The sequence below is a fragment of the Akebia trifoliata genome, chromosome 15, assembly GCF_017979445.1.
Source record: "Akebia trifoliata isolate Shusen 1 chromosome 15, ASM1797944v1, whole genome shotgun sequence".
NCBI classification, from domain to species: Eukaryota; Viridiplantae; Streptophyta; class Magnoliopsida; order Ranunculales; family Lardizabalaceae; genus Akebia; species Akebia trifoliata.
This window is the reverse complement of record NC_141389.1, coordinates 24,146,635-24,167,698: the sequence shown is the minus strand read 5'-3', so window position 1 is coordinate 24,167,698 and position 21,064 is coordinate 24,146,635. Positions and strand designations below refer to the sequence as shown.

General features: G+C 34.2%; 1 protein-coding gene across 5 annotated transcripts; it reads left to right on the top strand.

Moving 5' to 3' along the window:
• The first annotated feature begins 4,697 nt into the window (after nucleotides 1-4,697).
• LOC147384704 (V-type proton ATPase subunit a1-like) lies at nucleotides 4,698-20,011 on the top strand. 5 transcript variants are annotated; one of them, XM_086426846.1, is made up of 18 exons: nucleotides 4,699-4,965; nucleotides 6,973-7,017; nucleotides 7,678-7,800; nucleotides 8,005-8,112; nucleotides 10,979-11,092; nucleotides 11,236-11,409; nucleotides 11,755-11,892; nucleotides 12,225-12,332; nucleotides 12,529-12,636; nucleotides 12,788-12,936; nucleotides 13,507-13,660; nucleotides 14,298-14,458; nucleotides 15,448-15,654; nucleotides 15,961-16,144; nucleotides 16,235-16,318; nucleotides 17,774-17,967; nucleotides 18,045-18,104; nucleotides 19,307-20,011. In XM_086426846.1, the coding sequence occupies exons 1-18, from the start codon at nucleotides 4,825-4,827 to the stop codon at nucleotides 19,509-19,511; spliced, it is 2,457 nt and encodes an 818-aa protein (XP_086282972.1). In that variant the 5' UTR covers nucleotides 4,699-4,824; the 3' UTR covers nucleotides 19,512-20,011. The 5 variants fall into 5 exon arrangements, with proteins under 5 accessions (XP_086282973.1, XP_086282972.1, XP_086282975.1 ...); XM_086426848.1 differs by having other exon boundaries at nucleotides 4,871-4,965; nucleotides 7,651-7,800; XM_086426847.1 differs by lacking the exon at nucleotides 6,973-7,017 and having other exon boundaries at nucleotides 4,698-4,965.
• Nucleotides 20,012-21,064: the final 1,053 nt, after the last annotated feature.

The window sequence follows — 21,064 nt, the reverse complement described above, 5'->3', positions numbered from 1 at the left end:
TTGGGTTTTAGTTATGAGGGTTGGGAGTCATCATAAGACAATAATTTTAGGAAGGAAAAGTACCATGGGAAAATCATTTTCCTCTCACGGTCAAAAATCAATTTAGGCATGAAAGGGAAACATGTAATCGTACACCTGAATAATCGTTTTTAGGGGAAATTACTTAAGGATCCTGGTGGAGGGATTTTTTTTCTAAGTAGTCCCTAAGTCTTGGGTGGTTTCTTAATAGTCCATTTAGGAAACTTTCTTCTTAACATTCCTAGGACCTCACTTCCTTCATTTCTCACGATTGAATGTCCTAACTGTTTGATTTCATTGTTTTGATCAATTTTTTTTTTTTTTTTTTTAAAAGATTTTTGGCATTTCAAATAAGTTTCAGAGACTCCGTTCCATCGGAAAGGATTTAAGAAGGAAGAAGAAGTTATTTTCAAATGTTTTTTCAAACATTTTGAAGATGTACGTAAAAAATTAAGATTTTTTCACTTTTTTTTTCTTAGTTTTTGGATTGGAAAAAATCGATTAAGAATGGCTTTTTTGGGTTGAATCTAAACAAATCGTTCTCTCAAGTTTTTTGTTGATTTTTCTATATATTTTAGTATAAAAAAAAAACCTAAAAATTGAAAATGGGTGGGTTTTACCAATGTTGAGTTCCCCACTTTTTTTTTTTTTTTTTTTTTTTTTAAATTTAAAAAATTGGTGAACTTGACACTAAATAAAAAAGATCAAGTTTGACAATAAATAAAAAGTGATGTACTCGATTGTAAATAAAAAATTGGTGAATTCACCAATAATAAGGGATCATTAAGAAATAAAAAATTTATTAAATGTCCTATCAAATTACCCCCTAAAACTTAGGAACTATTTAGAAATAAATCCCTCCAAGTAATTTTCCCATTAAAGAAACCATGGCATATTGGCAGATTGAAGGGGAGTGGGTTGCCCCAACACTTCCATAGACCAGTGGTGGTCCATGATGTTTTCACTACTTTTCTTTCCCCACCAACTCTCCCACTTTCACAATCTTTTGTATAAAAATAGAGAGATTTTATTACTACACCTACTTTTGCTAAAAGCACCCCAATTCATATCAAATCACCAAAGAATTAACTCACATCTTGGGGTGCTCTTAGTAAAATTTGTTGTGGCTATAGAATCTCTCTAAAAATATACTTGTTACGTTTAATATTATCACTACATCACATTGATTGAATTAATGATGGATGATTGAAAATGTGGGATCATGCTTACTAGTGTCTCTAATATGCAAGGATCATGTATCAGAGTGAGAGTCTATGTTGGCCAGCCTTCCATGGCATGTCGAATGACAATTCATGGAATATAATGGGAGTGGATCCTTTGTGGTACTTTTATGCCTAGTTCCTTATAGCACTCTTTACCATACCATTTTGAAAAAAAATCTCACATCTCAGTCTTATAAGAACCATAACTTAAGACTTTGAAAATGAATGGTGGGTTCTTTCTGTGGTAAATTGATGGATGAAAATGAAGTTTTGAATGAATATGTGCATAAAACTCAAAAGGATAATTATAGTGCTCACTTGGTTATAAAGGTCATCCGATACACTAAAAATTGTGTTTTGTATGTATTGAAAACATAAATGTAATGATAGATTCTAGGGGTCCACATTGAATTGGGTCAAACCGAACCAAGGCATTTTGGATTAATTTGGTTTGAGTTTTTAACTCTTCGGTTTGGTTCTAATTTACAATTTTGAAAAACCTATTGATTTGGTTCCATTGAGAAAATCCTAGAACTGAAAATCGAACAAAATTTGTTATATATATATATATAGGAGAATGCTAACGTCTAAGACCTCATGGGGACAGTAGTATTGTCAAACATTTTTTTTTTCAATAATACCCCTCCTAATTTAGTCTTTTAGTAAAAAAAAAATGACATGTTAGTCTTTTACATGATAAATATGTTTATTATGCCAGTAATAAGTGAATTGATTATGTTGGCATTGATTACAAAAGTATTTATTTAAAAAAATATTTAATTCAAAATACTTAAATGCCTATAACATTTATTATGTTAACAAGCATTTGTAGTTTAAAAGACCAATACACCTTTGTTTTTTTACTAAAAGATAACGAGATGGAGTATTTTGGACAAAAAAAAAGTGTAGAACAATACTAACGTCCCCATGAGGTTTTGAATGTTAGCATTCCCATATATATACATTAGAGTTTGCCTGTGCCTACAACATGGATGATTTAAACACATGTTTTAGATCATGGCACATACATTATCTAGAGTCAATTGCATTCCTTTTGTGACTATTTAATACTATCTATTACTAATCCACACATTGACAAGCGCACAAAAAGATTCCTTACAATATAATCTAACCAAACTTAGAAGAGGAAAGGTAAGATAAGTATCATAAATAACCATTTCACTCGCATTCGTGGGTGACCCCTGACCATGGTCTTGTCCAAGGACTAGTCACGTGCAACGACCGCACATCACACGCACCAAGTAAGTAAGGGTGTGCTTTTGCAGGTGACCCCTGAGGATCATACTAGGTATCAAACTCACAACCTATGGGCATTAATCACTTATCAATTCAAAATTGCCGTTCAGCCAACTCTCGGAGTTGCATTTTGTACAATTCTTAGAACATAGTCAATTTGATTGGATAATATTAACTGTTGATGTGTTAGTTGGATGGAAAAAACTTTGTAGCAGCCATCCCTCTTCAAATTTTTTGTAGAACCATCTGCTTTGAATTACGTATGGCATCTCCAAGATATCCCAAATATTAATAGAATACTAAGGACGTAAAATAAATATAAAAAGTCTCGTGTAATGTTACTAAGAGGGTTCCACCAAAATTTTGAGATGGCTTGGCCGCTTAAAAGTCGGACGCCACGTGGCTTGTAATGAAGAGGGTTCCTTCAAATTTTGAAGCAAAGTTGGACTCTATTTAGATTAGGTAATGTGTTAAAGTAATGGCAGCATTGATTGTGGATTTCAATTTAAATGATGCACACAAGATTTAATTTATTATTGAACTTTTATAAGCTCCGACGTCATTGGTGTCCTAATGAGATAGTGATACGTGACATAGATAGAGAAATTCAAATAATCACGTAAGACGCATTAGGTAATGACTCATGATCCAATACCAGGCCATCAGCCAGAAGTTAGGTCTAGACGTCGGAGGAGAACTCCGAGACCTTAGGGAGATAGTTGAAGGTGGGTCCATCGGAGAGACACTTGAAGGCAGTGTTCCATGCATTAATTAATGTTTATGTGACACATTTTAGTTGGAGTTTAAGTGACCTTGGGTTCTTAACTAAGCTGTTTATGCATCCCAATGTGTTTATTCTCCAACCAAAGCGTGGTACGTAGACACCATTCCAATGTATAGGAGTGAGCATACGTATTGTATCGTGACTCATAACATGGTTTAAGATATTGTATCGATTGAATGTTTTAATTAATGAAAAAATTGATACGGCATCTCCAACCAGAGTGTGGCATGTGGGCACCATTCCAATGTATAGGAACAAGCGTAGTGTATTGGCTTATACATTCAATACAAACTTGAGACATTCCTGAAACATTCAATGTTTTGCATCGGTTTAGACCAATAGCAATACGTATTGACCTAATAATGGTGTGTTTGGATTCTCCCCACTTAAAAATATTTTTACCTAATTTTCTACTTTCTACGAATATAACTCTTTAGTAGATATTAAAGTGATGAATGTTCTAAATTGACTTTCTTACACACTGCACTGACGTGGCAGTGTGTATTGAAAGGAAAAAAAATCTACGAAAATGCTTGAATGCCTACTCCGTTGGACATTGGGTTCAACAATGAGCAGACTCGGTAGTGCATAGAGAACTGTTGATTTTTTAACTTGTATCTTGAAAAAATAAATCCACGAAAATACTTGAATGCCTACTCTGTTGGACATTGTCCAACAGTGAGCAGACTTGATAGTGCATAGAGAATTATTGATTTTCTAACTTGTATCTCGAGGAAATAAATCTATAATGATCTACACACTATCAAGTCATATCAATGTTGAATCCAGTGTCCAATGTAGGTATTGTAGCACAGACTTAAAACTCTATGATTCTCTACATGCTTCCACATCAACATGAGTCGGGTGACACAAAAGAGGACACAGAAGTGACACAATGACGTGGTGGCCCGCACATAACCGTAGATGCTTTTTACTCGTATCTTGTAAAAAAGCATCTATTATGTGCGCGCCACCGCATCATTTGTGTCACCCTTGTGTCTTCAATTGTGTCATTCCAGCATTAGTTGTGGAAAAATGGTTTGTGTATGGAAACATTTGAAAGAATGGGAGATGATCAAACCATATATCACTTAAATGCAATGTGGCATTACCAGATGACCCTTGATATTATTCACGTGGAAGACCAGTCTGATTGGCGATTTGTAACCATTGGATTCCATCATTTTCAATTATAATTCTAAACCTAACTTATTCACAATGACCAATCAGATTATTTTTCGTGTATATAAGACTACAAAACAGTGGACCATACCTAAATGTCTAAAGTTTCCATGTGGGTGACAAAGAAGACCGGGAATCGAGTAGTTATCTAACCACCAAGAGTACTGGATCCGGCACTCGCACTTGCTTTGAAAGCTGAAAGGGACCTGGAATTTTCCTACTTCATTGGCAGTTGCAATTCTCACGTCTCAAAGCAAGAACTCAAAACCAAGGCACCATCATTGGGACAGAGAGAGAGAGAGAGAGATTCAGATCTGAAGAATTTCTAGGGCATAAAAGTCCTCTCCTGGTTCATAGAAAATGGAGTTTTTCGACAATTTGCCTAACATGGATTTCATGCGGTCGGAGAGTATGATCTTCGTTCAGCTCATAATCCCTGTTGAATCTGCTCGCAGAGCCGTTGCGTACCTCGGGGAAATCGGTCTTCTCCAATTCAAAGACGTAATAATCTAACTAGATCTGTTTAGACTTTATTTCCATCTGATATAAATTTGTTCTTCTTCAATCCCTTTATTCATTTATTTTAAACGTAGATGTGTGTTTCAATCCTAATTTGTGAGATTAAATTCCAGTTCTTTTGGATCATTTGACAATAGGAGTTCGTGGTTGTTCACATTTAAGCTAATTTATTTGTTTATGTTAGACAATTTACTTTCTTTGTAGCACAATTTCGTTTTCTCGAATAAAATTTGATCATGAAAGATCATTTCTTTAGTAGATCTAGTTCTGGATCTTAGTGTTAAAGAACTGAATTGGTGGTGGTTACGACTTGTTTGAGGTAGTATGGAGATTTTTCCGAAAAATATGAAGAAGAAGGCTTGATATGCATTTAAAGGTAATTCATTAAATTCATGAAGAATGATTTGAGAACGAGTCATAACTCGCCAGCACTGAGTTACTACCAAAAATTTTCACCAATTGAAAAAACAAAGGCCTTAATGATATGGAGGTTACCAAGAGCGTGGACTCGGAACCATTGTGGGCTGGCGACCCTTACCAAGACTTCATTTTGTCTTTGTTCTATTCTTCCAATTGAATGTCTGAATTGACATCCATGCCTCACTCTACACCTTCACATGTATACAACTTTCTCTTGAAGAGTCTGGTTTGACACATTGCAAAACAACTTTGGGGTCATGGGTTCAAGTCCAGCTTACCCATTGAAAAAAAAAAAAAAAAATTTCTCTTGAAGAGTGATATGCTACACATTTTAAATAAAATGTCTAGCCATAGTAGTATGCATTTAATTATGTGGTAGATGTTTCCAACAATATGCATTGCTACATTAAAATGAAGTTTAGATGCAGAGAATTCAATGAATATAAACTATAAGTGTAGCTTATGGATAGAATATGAGATTCCCTTTGACAGACCAAATATGAAGCAATTCCCTTGTATTGGTTTGGTCATCTCGACGAATCCCACCCTTTTCTTCTAATAAAATCTTTTACTAATAAAAAGAGATGATATATAAGGAATCATTGAATGATTTTTTGTCAAGAAGATACATATCATTATACCAAAACTCACATGTGGGCCCATGGTCCAGATCCGATCTTGGTCTGGCGTGCGTGGATGTGTTTGTGGTTTTGATGGTCCTTGCTTTATTTTATCTTTACCCAAGGCTTAGGACTAAAGGAATTTAAAAGTTTCAATGCTTATCAAAAAAAATTTAGAAGTCACAAGACCATTCTTGTCTTGTTCTACATGGGACTAAACATTTATAACAAAAGAACAAAAGGCAAAATAGATGCAACGAAGCCTTTTTGGAGCTTTGATTTTTCAATCACCGAAGGTGATTTCTTGATCAATAAAATGCATGGATCTCATGTCCATACTTCATAGTATTGGACCAGCCTTTAAGATGTAAGATGTGGGACCTTGAACATACTCAAAAGTGGCCCCAACAGGCCCTCCTCATCACAACAAAACAGAAAAATAGATCATGAAAAAACATGATTAAAAAAGTGATTTGCGGGGATCTAACCTGCCACCTGGAAATAAAAAATATTAGATTGGGTTGCAGTTATTGCCTGAATTATATATATATATTTTTGATGTAAGATGTAACAGGGGTTTCATTGTTTGCCGGGACTAGCATATTGCATAAGGCATGCATACATTTATTCATTGAACATAATTATGGGACCTAATTTATATAGAGAGCTTCTATTGCAACACTAACTTTTACTAACACCACCCCAAGATGTGTGCTAATTCTTTGGTGATTTACATATGAATTGGGATGGCATTAGAAAAAGTTGGTGTGGCAATATAATCTCTCTCCATTTATTTACCTTTTATGCTGCTTGAACTACTAAACTAAGTTTTGTATGCATGTTCTCAGACTTGTACGCTTAACTGGAGTTGATTTAATCAAACGTCTTCAACTTCTTATTTTTTATTTTTGCGAAGTAACTTCTTATTTTATTATTTTTTACTTGGCAGTTAAATTGTGATAAAAGCCCTTTTCAGCGAACATTTGTCAATCAGGTATGACTGTTTTAAAAATTGGAAGTTTTTCATGAAAAGTATCCTTTTTACGTAATTAATGGTCACATTGTAACTCAGTTCATGCAACTTCAAATGTAGTTGCATCAGCAAAGTAAATTTCAGATATATGGGTTCAATTTAAAGTTTAAACTGTAAGCTAACCCTTGTGGTGCTGACCCTTTGCCATTCCTATTTCTGGACACTTTTTTCTTTTGTTTGTTTTTGTTCATTACTCTGACTGGGGTTTTAACATTAGGATATCATCTATGATGATACACAGATACACACACAAACAATAGTAGAGTTCTATGTCTTCCATTCGTCTGGGTTGATGCAGACAATGTTCAATGTGCCTTTTGTTGGTGGTTAATGTCAGGGATACCTTCTTGGACTTGTGGTTTTTCACATTACTAGTTAACATTATGACTTACATTTTATACTGTTAACAGAATCAGTCATAACAACCTGTTTAGACGTTGCTCCTTTCACTTGAATATGCGGTTCGAGTTTTATGATTGTTCAATGTTGTTAGATGACTAGGATAATATATTGGTATTCATGTCATTGATTTGCTTTTCTTGAGTTTTCTTCAAAAAAATTCTAAGATTACTCATCCAGTTATATCGTTATTAGAATTCATGTTCGGGAGCTATTCCATAGGTGAAACGATGTGGAGAGATGTCACGGAAGCTAAGATTTTTCAGAGATCAAATCAATAAGGCTGGTCTGGTATCTTCTGCTCGTCCCGGCATGCAACCTGATATTGAATTAGAGGAACTAGAGGTGTATATCTCTACTAATTAATCTTCTTCTACTAAAAAGTTACTCTGTTTTTTGTGATATGTCTTTATGGTTTGTACTTTTATTTTTTGGGTGCACATAACATATTCTCACACTCTTATTAGGAAATAGTAAGAACGTTAAATTAACAACAGCTTGGTTACGAAATCTAACTGTGTTATTAATTCTAGATCCTTTTGGTATCAGATACAACTTGTTGAACATGAAAGAGAACTTCTTGAAATGAACACAAATAGTGAGAAACTTCGGCAAACTTACATTGAGCTCCTGGAATTCAAGCTTGTACTGCAGAAGGTATTTTTCTGTTACACAGTTATATACTTACATCTTATCACTGGCCATTTTCATGCTATAGAGTTCTGCTATATATTCTACCATATAATTCGTACATGTTGAGATCAACGGTGTAGAGAAAACTTTCCACAACTCATTGGAAAAAAAAAATTAGCATATGAGATTATTTTATTAGTGGTGATGTACAGACTTAAAGCCTTCAAAGAAAAGTTGTTAACTCAAGTGATTGCATTAAAGCCATGCCTATTGGAACTATCCTTTATCCATAACCAGCATCGTACATGGGTGTGGTGTTGCATGTGATAAGGTCTCTCTCTCTCTCTCTCAAAACACTCACACATGCACGTGTGCATAAGGTCACAGGCATGTGTGCTGGTGTCCAACCAGGGTATAAAGTGTCTAACACCAAGCCGGTGGAAAGCCTAAAATGCTGACATTATTGTAGACATGTATTGTATTATAATATTTTAGTTATATTTAATTTAGAAGCATTTCTTAGTAAAATAAGGAAACAAATATATAAAATGTGAAGGAAAATATTTCTATACCCCATAACCTAATAGGAGCAGATTTCTAATATCTAACTGCAGTTGTATTTAACAACTTAAAACTGGTATGTGGATGATGAATTATACCGTCCCTCTTTCAGAAATCGTAGTTTATAGAAAGTCGCTATTAAAATAAAGGGTACTAGCTTATGTGTTTGGATGTGCGTCTGAGTGTGTAGTTTCAGAAAAATCCATGCTCTAATTAAAGTTCAATGTGAAAAAAAAAAATGATTCATGTTGCTGACCTTTATACTTTGGATAAGTTGTGGATGATGGTAATGAAATCGTAATAATTTTATTCTATGGATTTACCCTTTGCCTTAATTGTGTATCCAACTTTTTTTTAGATTCTTCTATTATTTTGCTCCACTTGCTTTTCTACAGATCTGTCCATTTCTGATTTTGTCTTTCTTAATCTTGCCACTCTTTCATCTCAACATCTTGAGAGGGTGTATCAGTGAGGACGGTTTTTAAACTACGCGATGCTCAGTGAAGATTTGGTCATTGCCGACCAAACTAGGCTTTTTTCTTTGTATATGTTTCTCGATTGTCAAACACTCTACCTTAAAAAGCCTAGCTGTATTTTTGAATGCTTTAGGTGTGATAAATATGCTTGTCAAAAGGCAATATAGCAATATTGAAGCATATCTCCACCACAATATGCTAATACTAGGGGCAACATTGTTCAGTGTAGATTATCAACAAAATAATTAACAAAATATTTAAACTTTAACAAGTAAGGATCGAACTGCAGAGACAACGTTAATCCGGTATTCTTTTTACTTCAAATCCAACTCAAGTTGACGTAACCAATTAAAAATGAATTGCGAGAATAAACTATCTAAAGAAAATACGAAATGCAAAGATTTAAATTACTATGAAAACGTTTAGATCAGTCTGATCTACCATCACAAGTTCTATTAATGATTTTATGGTTCTCTATTTATCTCGATCCACTAAACAAAGCTAACGTTTGTGGATCGAAAAATTTAACAGTTATATTAGAAAGGAAATTCAAATTATGTGATTAATGTATTAAGTCAAGATTATAGGATAAATATTAAGTGTTCTCTGTGAAGCATGGTTTATCTTGAACTTATCAAAGAATAAACCATCAAAACTGAGGAACAATTAATATGAAATCCGATAATATTTACTTAAGATTATCATAATAAAACAATTAGGCATTATTATGAGAACAGTAAAGAGATTAATAAAAACTTGCTCAGGTTTTCTCTACCGATACAGAGAGTTTAGCTGATAGTCATCGCAAGAACAATAAAGCAAAAAAAAAAAAAAGGACATGAAAGAGAGAGAGTAGAGATGAGAGAAAGGTAAATCTTCTTTATTGCTTCTTGAAGTCTGAAATCGACAGAGTTTTTTCGATTACAACTTCTTCTTCTAAAGAAAAGCTAGAAGGAAAAACATGAAATAAACCTACTAAAACTCTAGAGACCAGATTAGGGTTTCGGAAACTTTTCGTAGTTACAAAAATTCAAAAACCCTAATTCAATATGAATGAATTTCAGCCACCAGTCTTCAATTCAAACTTCGAGGGCTTCATTCATTGTCTTGACCGCGCCGCCCTAGTCAACTTGGGCCCACTAGACTTGGGTCTTGGTTAGTTGACTTCTCACGGGTCCTTGATCGCAATGACTTCTTCGAATTTTTAGAATTGTTCCCGGAAATTTACAACATTTTCCTGTTACACGAAAATAACAATAATTAGTTTCAATATACATTATTTAATGAAAATTAATGATAAATATGGACTAACAATGCATTATGTCTAATGAGGGGTTTTGGTGTCGAATTTATCCATAAAGTTCATGCAATAAGGGCTCTAGAAACCACTTTCTAGACCCTGATCAAACATCTCTCTCTCTCTCTCTCTCAACATCTATAGATAACAGAACTGAGATTTGGAAATGGTAGCTTTAGAACATCCGAGGGCCATCAATATCAATTAACCTTGTCTCTTTGGTTGTCCTTTTGTTACATAACTTGACTGGAGGTAAATATGCTCCACTTGATTTTGTATCATCCGCTATAATTTTTTTGTAAGCCGAGATATTAATATTTCTATTTTTGGATAGATGCTGATATATTAATTTTTGTGCATATTCCATATCAAAGCAAGCCATCTATGAATATTTCACTCAAATTTTAAAATGTACCAATCCATTCATCCTTCCCTTTATTGATGATGTTTATCAAAAAAATTGATGATGTTTATAATTCTAGCTAATACTGTTCCTCTTGTGTAATCGTTCCTTATGACTTTTTGGGTATTTGTTCATATTTTTTATTTATTCCAGGCATGTGGCTTCCTTGTTTCAACTAAGAGCCGTGCAGTTGTGGAAGAGAGGGAATTAAATGAAAATGCCTTTTTGAGGGAGGACCATATGGAGAGAGCATCGCTGCTTGAACTGGTATCTTTTTCTTACTGCACTGGAATCATATTTGTATGAAATCTATCATTATTTTTTTATGGACTTAAGTGGTATATATATGTTATCAAAATGGCATAATATATCATTATCATTCAATTTACTAAAACATTTCCATTTTTCAGGAAATGGGACCAAGACCATCAAACCAAGCTGGCTTGAGATTTATTAGTGGGATTATTTGTAAATCCAAAGTTCTCAGATTTGAGAGAATGTTATTCCGTGCTACAAGAGGCAATATGTTTTTTAAGCAGGCACCAGCTGATGAACATGTCATGGATCCTATATCGATTGAAATGGTCTGTTTCTTTCCATTTTATCACTTTTTCTGAATATTTATTATCTGAAAATTTTGGAGGCTGTACCACTTCCTAGCAAAGTAGTGGTTTTTTCAGTAGTTGCAGGTATTTTTGTAAAAAAAATAATTTTGAGGGTAGTTTTGGTATGAAGATCAATTGCCAAGGTGTATTTAATGCACTTTAATGTGTGCCCTTAGAGTATTTTGAATACGCATGGAACTTGGAACATATTTGATCAAATTTCTAGAAGTTGTACCATTTTTATGCAGATTGTTCATTTTTTTGTGGCAGCTCAAATTATCAATTGTTTCTTAATTGTAACCAATTCCTTTGGTTTTCCATCAGGTTGAGAAAACAGTCTTTGTAGTCTTCTTTTCAGGGGAGCAGGCAAAAACAAAAATACTGAAAATTTGTGAGGCATTCAGTGCAAATTGCTACCCTGTCCCTGAAGATATTACCAAACAAAGGCAAATAACTGGAGAGGTAGGCATGCTTTCCCTTAAGGAGGAAAATTATTCTCTTCCTATGTTTCAAAGAATCCATTTTTCCCCAAGAGATTCTCTTTTTGTTTCTTGAATGAAGGTGTTTAATTAGTTTCAGATTCTGTTTAGATGTTTTAATGTAATTTCTGCTCTAATATATAATTTTTTCTCAATAAACAATTGTATCTGGAAGTTTAAAGCCTTAAACAAATTCTTGTAAATTCTTCATAGCAGGCCATAAGATGGGCAATTATTTGCAACTTCAGATTGATTATGTATCTAGTATCTACTTCTGCATAGATTGTGTTAATAAGTCTTACATTTTTCTTGCAGGTTATATCGCGTCTCTCTGAACTGGAAACCACTTTGGATGCTGGGATTCGTCACCGAAATAAAGCCCTTTCAGAAATCGGATTCCACTTACGGAAGTGGACAATTATGGTGAGTAATCTGTAGCTATCACATCATGTTGTTTAATTATATGCCAGTGCCCATAAGGCATTGAAACCCATGAACAATCAACAAAACCAATTATATTGGAAATGAGAATCGGTCACATGGTATTCATCAATGAATGGATTTTGCATCTTTAATTTGATATTGAATGTTTTCATTCTAATTTACAGTCTTTTTCTAGGTAAGAAAGGAGAAAGCTATATATGATACATTGAATATGCTCAATTTTGATGTTACGAAAAAATGCCTTGTTGGAGAGGGCTGGTGCCCGATATTTTCCAAACCTCAGGTAACTTACTTGTGATTAACTTATTGATGAATAAATTCTTTTTCTATGGACAAATAAGTTAAAAAAGGAATCCAATATTTTTGTAATACTTATCTGAAGCTTTTGTAGATTCACATAAGCTTAATATGCTTAATTTCTTGTGACGCAACAGATTCAGGAGACATTGCAACGTGCAACAATCGATAGCAATTCACAAGTGGGGACAATATTTCATGTGATGGATGCTGTGGAATCACCACCCACATATTTTAAAACCAACTGCTTCACTAATGCATTTCAGGAAATTGTTGATGCATATGGGTATGTCATCAGATTTAGACCACACAACTGTTGCTTATAATATTTGTATCTACATGCATCCTGGAATGGAAGATTGTTTGCAAAATGGAGCAGCGTCCTTCTTAACGATAGCTTATGGTTCACAAAGGCAGAAAGCTTTAAATGCAATGACTATCAAGTTGATGTTATATACAATGTATGGAACTCAGTGCTGGGGTAGGGGTGTCAATGGGTACCCATTTAACAGGAACTGAACCGGAACCGAAAACCTCGTAGATATTATGGAACCGAATCGATAAGAACCAGAACCATTAGGTTCTATCTGATGGGTACCCTTAGATACCGTGATTTTTCTTGGTTCCGGTTTCACTTTTTTTAGAACGGAACAGGAGCCTGAACCAAAAAAATATAGTGGTTATGGTTTTAATTACCTTAGGAACTGAAGCGAAACCGACCCATTGACACCCTAGTACTGGGTGATAGAACTTATGAAACTTATGGGAAAGCTACTTTTCTTTTGAGCCCTCCTTTTCCTTGCATTTTGGATCAACATGACTGTTCAAATATTGATACCGCAATCTTGATTTGCAGTGTTGCTAGATACCAAGAAGCGAATCCAGCAGTATATACTGTTATTACATTTCCATTTCTTTTTGCCGTGATGTTTGGGGACTGGGGTCATGGGATATGTTTGTTGTTAGGAGCAGTAATCCTAATCGCCCGCGAGAGCAAACTTGGTGCTCAGGTATTCTTTATTGTCAAATTCTTATGCTACAGTGTCTGAAAAGTGTATTATTCAAAGAAAATATTCCTGTTTAGCAATCCAAATTATGTTTATTTATCTTGTTAATGTAGAATAAAACTTGTTTATAGTGTCCTGGATTAGTTAGTTTTCTGCTAGCTGTCTAAGCTACAAGTCTTATAGATTATTATGTCTTGTTTGCTGTATCAATATTTAAACTATTGTATACAACAGTCTTGTAGAATATACAACAGTTTTCCTGAAGCAGTATTGAGGTTCAAATAAATATTTAAATTAACTGGACAAAAGTAATACTGCAATGTCACTGTGCGTTTTACCTGTACATGCACAATCTAGCATGAGATAGTGATGATGAATTGGCTTGCTGCTGTCAGCAAGACTTTTGCTTGAACTGCAAATTTCTTTACATTTTCATATTTTTACGGATATTCAATATTCAGAAATTGAAAGCATTAATCAGTGTTCTTGTGTTTACCATCTAAGCAATGTGAAATATTTTGTTAATAGTTATGTTACACTTTTAGGAAACTGGAAAACATCCGTAAGCACACCAAAATAGTGAGATTTATAGTTTCTATTTGATTCATAATGTGCAATTCACATGTTCCTTTTCTTTCAGAAACTTGGCAGCTTTATGGAGATGGCATTTGGCGGGCGATATGTAATCCTTTTAATGGCACTGTTTTCTATCTACTGTGGTTTGATTTACAATGAATTCTTCTCTGTACCTTATCATATATTTGGTGAGCCTGCTTACAGATGCCGGGATACTACCTGCAGGTATTCTTATATATTTCTTATGTCTTTTAGATACAGACTCTAGAACATCAAAGTATCTTGCTCTCAATGTGCGCATTTTAACAAAATGATGTGATGCTTGCTGTCTATATTTTTAACCTAGTGCCGTTATGAATATTTAAGTGAAAATGTGATTTTACTAGGAATCATGTTCTACATCAATTAGGTCTATTTTTAATCCTATAATATATTGGCTGTATTTGGGTCTAGCAGTGAGATGGTGTTGAAAACTTGAAATATGTCTTATTTTGCTACAATGCCTACTACTAGTGTACAGGCTCAGTGGAGATATAAGAGTCAACCTATCTTTCGTATAGTTTGAGATATCATCTGTTTTACTATTTGGGCTTTTTCTGAAATTGACTACGGAGGATGCTGATCAGCCATGTATTTATTGTGTATATTTTTTGTAAAACCCTACATCAGGCTTGAGACCAAAATCATCATTGCCTAGTAGTAGTATCTTAGGTTCACAACCTTCTCTTGTGGATTACCTAGTCTCATTTTATTATTGATCTTCAAAATTTCTCGTCTGACCTTCAATTTCCTGGTCAAATCTAAATTGGATTAGCTGTTTAATTTTTGCTGTATGCACATATACTTTCAATCCTGTTGTTTTGTAGGTTTAATCTCTTGGTTTGTTTGAATTCTTTCATCTACTGAATCTATAATCAGTTTTTAATACATTGACTGCTAATAGGCATAATATCAATTGCTCATGGTTTTCTTTCTATACTTTTGCTGTGTTTATGTTATTACACTTATAATTTCAACCCTATTGTTTACTGGGCTGACCATTATGTACTCCCACTTAATGCTTCCTTGTTCACCTGTTTGTATCAAATGCTGATGCATTTTGAATCTGTTGAGCTCATTCAATTCTTTTCCGCAATTTCTAGGATTACATCATCACAGTTTTTGAGCATAGGCTTATTCTACTGTTTGACATTGTATAATTAATTCATATGCAGTGATTCACATACAACTGGCCTGATCAAATACCGTGGGCCGTACCCTTTTGGTGTGGATCCTAGCTGGCGTGGGAGTCGTTCAGAGTTACCTTTCCTTAACTCCCTCAAAATGAAGATGTCTATTTTGTTAGGTGTTACTCAGATGAATTTAGGTATCCTATTAAGTTACTTCAATGCAAGGTTCTTTGGCAGCTCATTGGATGTAAGGTGTGTTCTCTACCCTCCCTCACCCCTCCCACTTCTTTCATTAATTTCTCTGTCACCATCCTAAAGGGCATTAAAGGAGGGGCGTTGAGGCTCTCCATCAACATGACCATGAAATTTGAGAAAAAACATAGATTTCCTCGAGATTAGTTCCAATCTTTTTGGGATTAGTACATCTTTTCCTAGGGATACATATTTCTGGGAATCCCTACCATCCCAAAGGTCATGTTGATGGAGAGCCTCAACCTGTTGATGAGGCTAGCATTTTCCTTAAAGGAGAGCTTATCTATTTTGCCTTTTTGTTTGTAGGTATCAGTTTATACCACAGATCATATTTCTTAACAGCCTTTTTGGCTATCTTGCGCTCCTCATTGTCATCAAGTGGTGCACAGGGTCTCAAGCTGACCTCTATCATGTGATGATTTACATGTTCCTGAGTCCCACTGAGGATCTCGGTGAAAATCAGTTGTTCTGGGGGCAGAAACCTCTACAGGCATGACAATCATACCCTTCATGTTTCAACTATTTTATATATTTTTTTCTAGTATTCTTAAGTTTAATTCATGTGAGATCCTTCTTGCAGATCCTGTTGTTGCTCTTGGCTATTGTTGCAGTTCCTTGGATGCTCTTTCCAAAACCTTTCATTTTGAGGAAACTCCATTCAGAGGTAAATAGGATGTCAACTTATTCGATGCATCTTGGACCTCTTTGAGGTTATGTTCAAAAGAAGTCAATACTGCTTTTTCTGAATCTAGCTTGGCCTCAAAGAAAATTGAAATTTTGCATTTTTTCTTAATTCTTCATTTAGTTTATAGAATTTTGTGTACTTTTTTGTAGCATGTTTTTCCTACTAATAAGCTAGATTTTATCTTAAGCTACATGTCTGGACTTGTTCAATATCATGTTTGAAAAAGTCAATGCTTGCTACTCTGACCCTAAATTGACGGTCTAAAATTTAAAATGTTCTTCATGTTTACTCTTCCTTATCCACCTTTTTTTTCCTACTCTTTTTTCTTAGTGTTTCGTTTAGTGAATGTGATTTTTTAGTACTTCGAAAATGAGTCAATCTTTCTACTGATATATTCCTTTTCAATCCCTGTTAGTGGTCTATTTATTTGATTTTCTTGAAAGTTTAATTTTTGTATATTTTAGTGTATATATATACACTTTTTGATAGGTTATTTGAAGATATATTTTGTTTGTGTCCAAGCCCTATGATCATATATGAATCTAATAAATATTTAAAAAGGAATGAATGGGGTAAAATATTTAAGGTGTTAAAAGGTTGTGTTCTCTGAAGATTTTTTGGGGTGGTGGGAGTGGGTTGTAGCATTGTCCCGGAGTAGTGCTTGTTGTTGTTGAGGTTGGTCATCTCAAACTCCTTTATTAATGAAATTTTACTTACCAAAAAAAGAAAAGAACAGAAAAAATGGAATGGAATGGAGTAGTAGTTGTTATTGAAGCTTTTAATATCAATATATTTCATATCTAAGAGATAGGGCTTGGATTCATAGCTCAGATGGTTTGACACATTGCAAAACAACTTCGAGGTCGTGGGTTCAAGTCCAGCTTACTCATCAAGAACAAAATAAATAAATCTAAAGAGATGATTGTGGAAATGCCGGTGACATACTAAAGTTCATCTCATAATTGTTGATAGTTAAATTTTTTTGTTTGATCTTATATAGTTTACTGTTACTTTGAAATGTTTTGTTCACGAATAAAGAATGAAATGAAATTTAAGTAGAAAGAAAATAATAATAAATACTTAGATTATGATTTTCTTGCCAAATGGTATTCCATTTTTCTCTCTCTTTCATAGTTTTTATTAATTATTTTAAACTTTCCAAAATTTATAATTTGGGATTTGGTTTTGTGTTCCAATCTTACAATGTCAAGATGTGATTGATTTTAAGATGGTATATTGTATTTTAGAAATTCCGGCTTCACACCCATTTTAGAAAATTTTGTTTGCACATTTTTATTTTTCTGTTATTTTCTGTTGTGTCTGGTATTATAGCCATCCTTTCAGAACTAATATGAATGAGAGGAAAATGGCTCGAAGAGCTTGGAAGGTTATGAACCAGTTGCTGATTTTACTTTTGGTATTTTTTTTTTATAGAGATTCCAAGGTCGTACATATAGCATCCTTGGCACCTCTGAGATGGATCTTGATATGGAACCCGTCTCTGCAAAACAAGATCACGAGGAGTTCAATTTTAGTGAGATCTTTGTGCATCAAATGATACATTCAATAGAATTTGTTCTAGGTGCTGTTTCAAATACCGCATCATACCTTCGGCTATGGGCTTTAAGGTACAGCTATGTTTTACCTCTCATTTGATCTGTTTAAATTCTTATAGTTTAGCTCATAACTTCTGTCGTTATAACAGCTTGGCTCACTCGGAGTTGTCAACCGTTTTTTATGAGAAAGTTCTACTACTTGCTTGGGGGTGAGTTCTAAATCATAACTCTATTCTACTGCATTTTCTTCACTATGCTTCTTTAATATAATTTATTTTTAAGTGAGACCTAAATTGTAACGAACTTCACTGATAGCCGAATGATACGAAACTTTTATTTTCCCCTAAAATTTGCTTACTAAGGTACTAAACTTTGACTTGGACTAAAATTCATTAAGTTAAAAAGTTCAATATTAATATTAGAAAGGTCAAGGCGACATGGAGAAGTTCTGTAAAAATTCTTCAATTTCAGAGATATTTCGAGAATTATTACCAAATGTCGGGAATATAAGCTTAATATAATGTGGAATAATAAAACAAGCATGATGACAACACCCATAAGTCGTTACATCACAGAAAACAATCAATTGGAGTAACACGTTCAAGATGAATAGTATTTCACTCATACTGATGAAAGTATCTGAGAAACCAAGTATGCAAGAGGAAAAATTTACGAGTTATAGTTAAACATGACATATTTAAGTAAACAAATTCAATAATATCATTGATTTTTCATGGCGAAATTGACCTATGGCCCTAAATATGCTTGTATAGGGTGAACAAAAAAAAATGAAGAAATAGGGGATTTCCTCATATTTAGTTTTTTGACCCTAAAAAAAAAAAATCTGAGATAACAAGTAAATCTTGTGTACATCATAGATGTGCTGCATTTGTATTACTAATGTAGTGTTAGTGCATGAAAGAAGTGTGAAATTACAAAGAAATGAAATAAAATGGTCAGCTGCTTACAATAACATCTTTACTGGTCGAAATATTTTCATGTACAGGAGGATAATGCTGAAGTAACATTGTGGGGGACACCATGGGGGACATTTATGACGTGGAATTGTGTAGGAACCATAGATGCTTTTCATCGAGATTTCACTCGTATCTTGATGAAATCATATATGGTTCCTACACAATTCCACATCAGAAATGTCCCTGACAATGTTACTCCAGCATGACTCTTTCCAGGATGATCAAAACAGACATTAAAATCGCAATTAGGTATTTTAAATACACCAAAAGGTGTCCTAAACTTTGAAAATTTCATATAAGTTAATTAAGTTAAAAATTTGTGAAGCAGTACTTTAATCTAGGCGAACAATCATGGCCTTGTTACACACTTTCCGACATTGTGAGTATAATTTGATCCGTACATATGATAATAATGGTGATTACGATGGGAACAGGTTTGACAACATTGCCATAAGATTGGTGGGGCTTGTGGTTTTCGCTTTTGCCACTGCTTTCATATTACTCATGATGGAGACCCTCAGTGCCTTCCTTCACGCCTTGCGTCTCCATTGGGTGGAATTTCAAAACAAGTTCTACCACGGTGATGGCTACAAGTTCAGACCCTTCTCCTTTGCTTCCTTAGCTGATGAGGAAGACTGATCCACTTATATTCCCTTCAGACACACCCTATTGTTTCTTATTAACCCAAACCAAATGTATGAAAAAAGCCAGAAACTGGGGATAGGTTTTGGTGGGTTGATTAGAAGAAGCCCATTTGAATTGCAGAGGATGATTCCCTTTTGCAGTGCCAGTTTACAGCTTTACTTGGCTTAAAATGCAAAATTTCAGCAACAAATTGTTTGGGGAAGCAAATCAATCAACAGTTTAGCTTATGTAACCGATCAGAAAAAAAAAAGTGTAGTATGTAAATTTATATTCAAAGTCATTATTCGATCACACTTGTATAAAGAGGAGTAATGGATTCCCTATACACCATTTACCTTCTCCTGTGTTAGTTACTCAATTCCTTGTCATCGATTGAGAACATAGGGCAACAAATCTGTAAGATTCATTGAAGCTTTTAAAGTTCTACTGCATTTTGACATTCTGCTGGACTTATTTTCAGGAAAGTAAATTGTACGTCGTGGTGTTATAATGGATCGATGGGATTGTAACTATTATCATTTCCATTTTTCACTCGCATCACATATGCATTATGCATTCTCTTTACAATATGTTAAACATTGGAGAAAAACATTACAAAGTGAAGACTTTCAATCTTTCTCCTGATTGAAACATTGAATCAAAGTGAAATTTTAAATCTTGGTTATATGTGTGTCAGTGTGTGTAAGCATGGGTAATCCAAGTAATGCGTAGAGATTGATCAATGGATGGCATGGTTTGGTGCCACATTATATAGGTTTTGTGCCCATTGATCACAAATGTTTGGACAAATTCTTATTGATCCACACTCCAAAAATCAGCTTGATTGGTAAATGGTAACTCATAGATCACTTGGGGCAAAGAATAGAGGCTTTAGATGGTTCAGTTTTGGTGGACAATACATCCTTGAGAGACATGTCAAACTAAAAAATTAATGGAACAATACATCCTTGAGAGACATGTCAGACTAAAAAATTGACGGAAGATACATGCAGAGGACTTGAAATCCAACTGATTGAAGGTTCAAGACCAGTTGGATTGAAGGTTCAAGACCCCTAGTTGTGAACCTCAAGTCTGTCCATTTAATTTCTTAATATTTTTAGTATCAGATTTTGATCATTTTGTCTGCCTCGACATTTTCTTTCACTAGTGTGGGTGGCAGCAATGTCTTATCCAAGCTATACATGTTCTGAATAAGCACTCATCTACATACAGGAACACAAAGAATTTAGAAGAAAGACTTGTATTCTCTCAAGTGAGAATATCACAAATGAGGACATCTACACATTTATAGATTTGGGAGACGAAACTGGCGGTTTAAATTGAATCACATGACAATGATCTAATTATAGTGGAATTTTCTAGAAATCTATAAAACTCTATTATTTTAGAATCATTCGAGGATTTATCTACAACTTTTTCACGACATTTTTTGTTAAACCTTCATGAATCCGTTATTGTTCTTTCATTCCAAGTAATCCCCTCGAAATATCAAGTAATGGAGGGGGTGTGTTCTCTTCTTCCTTTTTTTTTCATAAAACAAAAAAAAA